Source organism: Sinocyclocheilus grahami, unplaced genomic scaffold (assembly GCF_001515645.1).
Source record: "Sinocyclocheilus grahami isolate Dianchi unplaced genomic scaffold, SAMN03320097.WGS_v1.1 scaffold2238.1, whole genome shotgun sequence".
Lineage (NCBI taxonomy): Eukaryota > Metazoa > Chordata > Actinopteri > Cypriniformes > Cyprinidae > Sinocyclocheilus > Sinocyclocheilus grahami.
In genome coordinates, this window is record NW_015507417.1 from 61,293 (window position 1) to 69,252 (window position 7,960).

Sequence of the window (7,960 nt, forward strand, 5' to 3'; positions counted from 1 at the left end):
TTTGACACACTTGGAAGTATCGCTCCCCTCACCATTGAGGGTTACTGTGAGCATGCTGCTTCCTATCGAGCGCCCGAGTTCTCTCCCCTTCTGAGGAGGTGGAGTTCTCTGTTTATGCCAGAGCACCTGGAACCAGCAGCATCAGGTAAACTATGCCCTTCCTCCGCCTCTCTGATGCGCTGAGTTTTTGGCTAGCTTGCAGTACACTTACCCTCTGATTTCTAACGATCATGCTGTGCGAGCCCCCTCTCTCGTTGAGAGCTGGGTTTGTGCTCCCTCAGCTAGGTAACTTACTGATAGCCGTTCCAGCATTGGAACATGCTGTAGGTCGAGCCCCCCTCTCGTTTGAGAACTGGGTGTGTTGCTCCTTCAGCTAAGTAAATTAATGCTAGCTGTTCTTGCATTGAAACATGCGGTAGGTCGAGCTCCCCTCTCGTTTGAGAGCTGGGTGTTTGCCCCCCTCAGCTAGATATTTATTGCTAGCCACTCCAGCTTTATACCTTAGATCGAGTTGATGACTCTCAAACATATTGGTTTTGGGATGCACCATTCCATCTATGAGCTGCTCTTTCAGAGTGCCATGAGAGCCCCTTAGAACGGTATCTTAAAATCCATGTTATGATAAGTGTGCACGTGAAGGCTTTGTGCACTTTCTAAAATCCACATTGTGGTAAGTTCACACACTAGTTCTTTGCATTCTTTTCTAAAATCCTGTATGGTGAGGGCTTTGCGCGGTTGCTTCGTTCCCTTTCTTAAGCTGGTTAAAGCCCCATTCACCTTGGGTGCGACTCCACCTAGGTATCCTAGGATACCTACTTTAATAGGGTGTTGCTACTAGGGGTCTGTTCAGACAGTTCCTTTCAGAGCTTATGCAAGAGCAAGCGGTAGCCCCTGTGTGACAGGCCAAGACTTAATATGATACTAGGCTCTTGGTCGTATCCCCTTAAAGGAATCTATTTATGATTCCAAGCCTTGAGCTCTACCCCGGGCCCAGGAGTCTGGCCCTAACAGGTAAGTTTGGGTATGTAGCTTAGGCCTTAGGCCGTAGGGGATAAAGTCACAGACAGCCGTCTAACGTCCCAGGGGCAACTCCCATGAAAATGGTAAAGTTGGTACTTAATGCTCACCATGGTTCTGGCAGGCACTCCCCTCAGCATGGCTGCGTGGGTATACCGTTCCCCATAGCGACCCCTAGAGGACACAGTTCGAAGTTCCCTTGAACGGGAACGTCTCAGGTTACTTATGTAACCATGGTTCCCTTAGTAGGGAAAGAGACACTGCGTCCTCTAGGTTTCCCGCCATGCTTCGGATGCAAGCTTCAGACGAAGAAGTGGATGACATGTTCTCCCGGAGCCTATTTATACTATAGTCGCACCGGTAGTGACGTCATGGCTGTCGCTGGCCAACGTGTTGTTGGTGTTTTTTCAATGTATGCTTCAGACACGGGTCACGACGAGGCGTTCCCCATAGCAACCCCTAGAGGACACAGTGTCTCGTTCCCTACTCAGGGAACCATGGTTACATAAGTAACCTGAGACGTTTTTTTCTATATATTTCTATAATTTCTATAATTTGTTTCTCAGACAAAAGTGGATGAACATTCAGAAGATGGTGAAAGACTGAAACAAAGCAAAGGAAATGGAATCATTGAAAAAATAGAGAATATTTTTCAAAGACTTGATAACAGGCACCACTGTAAACTAAGAGCTGCAGATGTTCTTCAACTAACTACACATTCTTTACAGTCTCATGAGTCTTGTGTTGAGAAGGACCTGATTCCAACTTTCCTACAAAAACTACTGATGATGAACTACAGAGCAAGATACATTAAAACTAATGAGACCAATAAGCAGTCCGAGAGACAACAAGGAAGCAATGATGTATTTGAAGATGAGGATGATGTCGATATTTTTAGTGAAATGCCTTTGTTTACTGAAGGGATAAGCAGGAAAGATACTATTCACCCGATGGATGTTCAAATGGCCGTGTTTCATTGTGCTGATCGTTTCTTAAAGCAGCTGATGGTGACTAAACTGTCTCAGTGTCAGTACGCTCTGCCTCTGCTAGTTCCTGATCCATTCACACAAGAGATTGAGTTTCCTCTCTGGACATTCAGGCAAATCAACAAGAGCTGGAAGATGAAAGAGCCCAACAATGAAATCAGTAAAATCCAGTCTGTCTGGAAGGCAGAAACACCTATGGTGTCTTTCTTCGGGTTTGGCTCTGTATCCAAATCTCAGCTGATGAACAATCTAGTTAATGAAAGACACAACACGTTCTTCCACAGGAACTGCCCAGGCAGCAGCAAAACCAGACTACTGATGGATGGAGTGGTGGAGATCGCCTGGTTCTGCCCCTCTGGGAAAGACACAGATAAATTCAGTCAGTGTGTTGCTTTCTGTAACCTTCATGGTGATGCAGGAGACAATGAGAAACAGCTGCAGATCCTCACTGAAATGGCCTCAGTCAATGTTGTTGTTCTACCACAACTTGACAGAAATGACAAGAGTGCAGCACAGATGCAAAACCTGTACAAGGACAGAAAGCCACTTATTTGTCTTTTTACAGAGGATGAATATAGTGTAATCGAGACAAGAAAATGGAAATACAAAATTGGATTAAAAGACAGAAATCAGTCAGATGTATCTGAAGAACTCATACAAACTATAAATAAATGCCTCTCATTGTCAGAATCATCCTCTGTTTTCAAACTTGAAGATGTGTCCAAACAGTCAGGCATTAGAGTAGATGAGGATCATGACCATGACTGCAGAATAGGAAAAAAAGCAGCCTATCATATGATGGGTTTACTGAAGGATAAATATCTGACAGAAATTAAAGAATCATTTCTGCCCTGTCAGGGGAAACTGTGGCATCAGTGGTGTGAAAAGAACAAAGAACTACATCGATTTCAGGGAAATGAAATAGAAATTGAAATAAATGTAATAAAACAAGACATGAAGAAAATCCGTGAAGAGCAGCATGTGTTGGACATTGGTGACTTCATGAAGTTGTTTATTACAGAAATGAATTCACAATCTCCAAGTGAGAAGATATTTTTTCTGAAATGGCTTGCACTCCTCCTGGATGAATACACCTCAGCTGACGTTTCTGCTCTGAATCACAAGTATGATGAAAAGTGGTCACAAGTCTTAAATCTGAAAGAGAAAAATGAAATAACTGAGCAACAGATGGAAACAAATTTGACCAATGAGCAAATAGAACTTGATAAGATATCAAAAGAGCTTCAAGCTGCAACCTTTGGCTTGGAGCACATCCTGAGGGAGATCGGTCAGATCTATGAATCGTGTCAATCAGTCAATAAGAACAAAGAAGGTCTGCCATGTAATTTTTCTTCTCTCCCGAGTCTTGCAGCAGAGATGATGATCTCTGGATTTCCACTGGAGCTGATGGATGGAGATGCTGTTCATGTTCCTGTGGTCTGGGTTACTGCTGTTCTACATGAACTCATCCAGAAACTGGGAGACAAGAAAGTGTTTGTGCTGTCAATTTTAGGGATCCAGAGCTCTGGGAAATCCACTATGCTGAACGCCATGTTTGGACTCCAGTTTGCCGTCAGTGCTGGCAGATGCACCAGAGGAGCTTTCATGCAGCTGGTCAGTGTTTCAGAGGAGATGAAAACACAGCTTAACTTTGACTATATTCTTGTTGTTGATACTGAGGGACTTCATGCACTAAAATTATCTGGAAGGTTAACAAGACATCAGGACAATGAAATGGCCACATTAGTTGTTGGTCTTGGTAATCTAACATTGATTAATATCTTTGGAGAAAACCCATCAGAGCTGCAGGACATTCTTCAGATCGTTGTTCAGGCCTTTATGAGAATGAAGAAGGTTAATCTGTCTCCCAGCTGCATGTTTGTTCATCAGAACGTTTCAGAAGTCACAGCTGGAGAGAAAAACATGGAGGGAAGGAGACGACTGCAGGAGACACTGGATGAAATGACAAAACTTGCTGCTAAAGATGAAGTCTGTGATGCAGAATGCTTCAGTGATGTTATTACTTTTGATATTCGGAAAGATGTGAAATATTTTGCACAGCTGTGGGAGGGCAGCCCACCAATGGCACCACCAAACCCATCATACTGTGAAAACATCCAAGAGCTAAAAACAATGATTTTTAGCCATCCCTCAAAATCAGATGGCTTCAAGCTGACATGCCTAAAGGATCGTATAAAGGATCTCTGGGAGGCTCTACTGAATGAACGATTTGTGTTTAGCTTCAGAAATTCTCTGGAAATTGCAACATATCGAAAACTGGAAACAGAATACAGCAAGTGGTCTTGGAGTCTCCGCAGAACCATGCTGGATATAGAGAACAAACTCTACAACAACATAGAAAATGAAACAATTGATGAAGTTTCAGAAAGTGACCTTCAAGAAAACCTAAAAGAGAAAAGTGGAGAAGTGGAAAGATTAATGTCAGAATTTTTTGAGAAAGACAAAGATAAAGATACACTGATACAGTGGAAAGCATTGTTTGACATCAAAATCAAAGAGCTAAGGGAAAGCACTGTGAGAGAAACAAAAAAGAAATTAAATGAGATTCTTCAGCAGCGAGATATAAAGAAAAAAATTGATGCTCAAAGGACACGCCATGAAAATACTCTTTTGGAAAAGAGCAAAGAACTTGCAATAAAACTCAAAGACAAAGCAAATGATGAAGAAATCCTGAAAAAAGAGTTTGATACCTTTTGGAAAAAGTGTGTTAATATGATTAACAGAGAAACTCCTCCAGTCAAAGAGATTGATGTTTTAAAAGACATGAAACAACTCCTCAGTGATATCTATAAAAGTGTCCCCTCAGATGCCTGGACAGAGAACAGGGACATTTTCTCTGTGCCAAGTTATGCAGATTATGTGCAGTTAAATAAATCCAGTCTAATTACAGGACATGCTGAAAATACCATCAAACCAGATAAAGTGAAGTTTGATTACACTTTGTCTACAGAGGATGAAACTCAAATTAGAGCCTTAGTCAATGACATTGCTCAATATGCAGACAATATGATCATGTCATATAACATTACAAAGATGGGCTACAACAAAACCTACACTCAGGAACTTGCAGGTTATATCAAAGCAAGAGTAATGGGTTATGAGCACGATTTGAGGAACTATGTGTTCACAAAGGAATTTTCTATGGATTTGGTCATTTCTATCTGTAAGAGAGAAAACAAGGTAATTACTGACCAACACAGAAGGTTCAGGGAAGCCAATGATCCTGTTTTCTATTTTGAACAGAAAAGCAAAGAGTACTATAGTATTTTCCAGAAATACTGTCAAGGTGCAACATCAGCTGCCATTTTTGGTGAGATCATCTGTCAGAAACTGAAAGAGCCCATTCAGAAGAGTGTCTACAAAGATACTGCCAGAGATTTGACTAATGAAATTAAAACAAACTGTGAATCACTAAATGGAAACAGATCTAAACTAGAGAAGCACATCCTCAAGAGCCTGGCAGAACAGGAGGATTTTGTCAAGTTCATTACATACTTTAATAATCCCAGAGACCACTTAAAGAGTTTTGTCAGAGATGAAGTCAGTCAGTTCATCACTGATAAGTTTGAAGTCAGTGTTCGCCCCAAGATGAACGAGAAAACAGAACAACTCCACCAGAAGATCATGGACGCGGTTCATAGAGCGACTACAGTGGTCAACACAACCAGCAAAGATGTTCAGAAGTGGTTGGAAATTTTCGCACTGCAGCTCTCAGATGTGCTGATATTCTCTGTAAAGGACCTCAGTGGAGTGAGTCATGAAGGTGTGGATGATTTCAACCTCCTAGAAGATGTGATAAGTGTAGAACTTGATTCAGTATCATTAGAAATGCAAGATAAATTCAGCACAAAGACATTTCCAGTCAATCTGGAAGAGAAAGACAGACCAGATGAGATTCTGATTGATCATCTCTGTCAGTGCTGCTGGGTTCAGTGTCCGTTCTGTGCAGCCACCTGCACCAACACTGTAGCAAACCATTCTGGAGATCACAGTGTTTTTTTCCATCGAGTGAATGGTCTCACTGGGTGCTGTTATGAGGGAACAGAGTGTCTCAGTGCAGATTTTTGCACATCTTTAGTGATAACTGGTAAAATGTTCTATACAGGTCAGTGGATTAAATGCAATGAATACAGAAAAGCAGGAAATGTTTATGCAACATGGAGCATCACCCCTGACTTCTCTGAGCTGTGTTACTGGAAGTGGTTTGTGTGCAGATTTCAGGAAGATGTAGTAGAATATTTTGGGAAAGAATTCCACAGGTGGCATGAAATTGCATATGTATGGAGCCAATACTCAAAAGAGCAAGCTATTGCGAGTTTGGATAAATACATCTAATGACGGATGAACATGAATCACATGTAGGTCTCTAATTCATAGACCACAGTTTGAAATTTCAGTTTCACACTGTCAATATCTGAGATGCTGTTTTTTCCCCATGCAATGTATACAAAGGCCTCCTAAAAAGACAAAAAGCAAATAAGCATTTCCCCTGTAGCTCTAAAATATCAATACATGTGCAGTTAAAACAAAGTTACAAAATTGCAGGCAAAAGTACATGTACAAAAGACAAAGACTGAGGTGAAACAATAACAGTGAACAGTTTTTGCCTTTACATTTTATGTCCTCCCACTAGAGGACAATGCATTCTATATGGTGACAAGTGCACAGGATGGTGATCGGTTAATAAGCACTTCATTTTTGTGTAATCATGTTTTTACTTTTTTGCTGTTGATATGTGACCATGTTGCAGTGCAGTGGATAATACTGCATTCTTGTAAATTCTGTTATCTTCATTAAATGGGAACTTGACCCAAAGAGACATCACTGTGTGGACATTGGTTATTTAACACCTTATTTAACATATTATAACACCTATGCCACCCTGTCCTAGCATATAGGAAAGCATGTATTACTACTCACTATTACTAACTTTAAGCTTTGCTTGTGTATATTACTTATTTTGCAATTTAACATTTAACTAATGATTTTGATAACACTTTCTTGTAGCGAATCAGCTCAAAGGGGAAATATGAATAATTAATCATAACTAGTTATAATTAATTATAAATATTTAGATCCGCTGTAAGTATTTACTTGACCTCTCAGGGTCAACTGTCTGTTAATTCTAAGAACGTTAATTTCCTGGTTAAGGAAAATAACTGTCTTACGGTACAATACTACTCAGAGCATGTAGCATAAATCTGCATGATTAGGGACTCCAGTTATGAGCAAAGAACAATGTCAAGTGTGATACAAGTAAGACTTTATTAACTACATAAACACTTAAACTAGTCTAACATACACATACACACACACACGCATACAGTTGGTATAGGAAAAGGGTTAAAGCTTAGGCAGTAAAAAGAAGAGATATAAAAACATGAAGCTATGGTACCATTGGATATTCAGCAGATCTACAGTCTGAAGGAAACATCAGTTTCTTAGTTCAAACACACCTTTGTAAAACGGTGCAAATGATACTTAATGTATCAATTAATAGGACTGAGTTTGATACTTGCACGTCTCGTCTGTCTGAACAAGAGTCCTGATGCAATCTGAAGGCTCAAGTTGATCTTTGCTGAAGTTGGTTGATGAAAAAGAACCAGTTTGAGCCAGAGGATCTTTGGTGAAATGGAAAGTCAAGGTCGAAGCCTGGCGCGAACTTAGCGGGTTGCAGAAGCGTTCTAGCTCACATCCTCATCTTCTCAGAATCTAACAGAACCGCAGACTGAAGGCGGGTCACTGATGTGAGGCCATTAAGGTCTGAGAAGATTCACGCCTCTCAAGATGGGCTTGTCCAATGAGAAAGGGTGAAATCCCAAGCGGGAGGTTGCAATTACTGGAGGGTTTTACAACCCTTTGTGTGAGGGCATGGCAATTTGCAAATGTAATTCGCTTGGGTGTTGATGCACAAACTAGTAAAGATTCTTAGAACA

The 7,960-nt window shown here is 40.9% G+C and overlaps 1 protein-coding gene across 1 annotated transcript in view; it reads left to right on the plus strand.

Annotated features, from left to right (window-relative positions):
• LOC107574460 (interferon-induced very large GTPase 1-like) overlaps nucleotides 1-6,587 on the plus strand; it is a 12,263-nt gene extending 5,676 nt beyond the window's left edge. The window contains exon 3 of the mRNA XM_016260894.1: nucleotides 1,584-6,587. Within this exon, the coding sequence (XP_016116380.1) occupies nucleotides 1,584-6,359 (4,776 nt within the window). The 3' untranslated portion in view covers nucleotides 6,360-6,587. The remainder of the gene's footprint in view (nucleotides 1-1,583) is intronic.
• The last annotated feature ends 1,373 nt before the right edge of the window (nucleotides 6,588-7,960 follow it).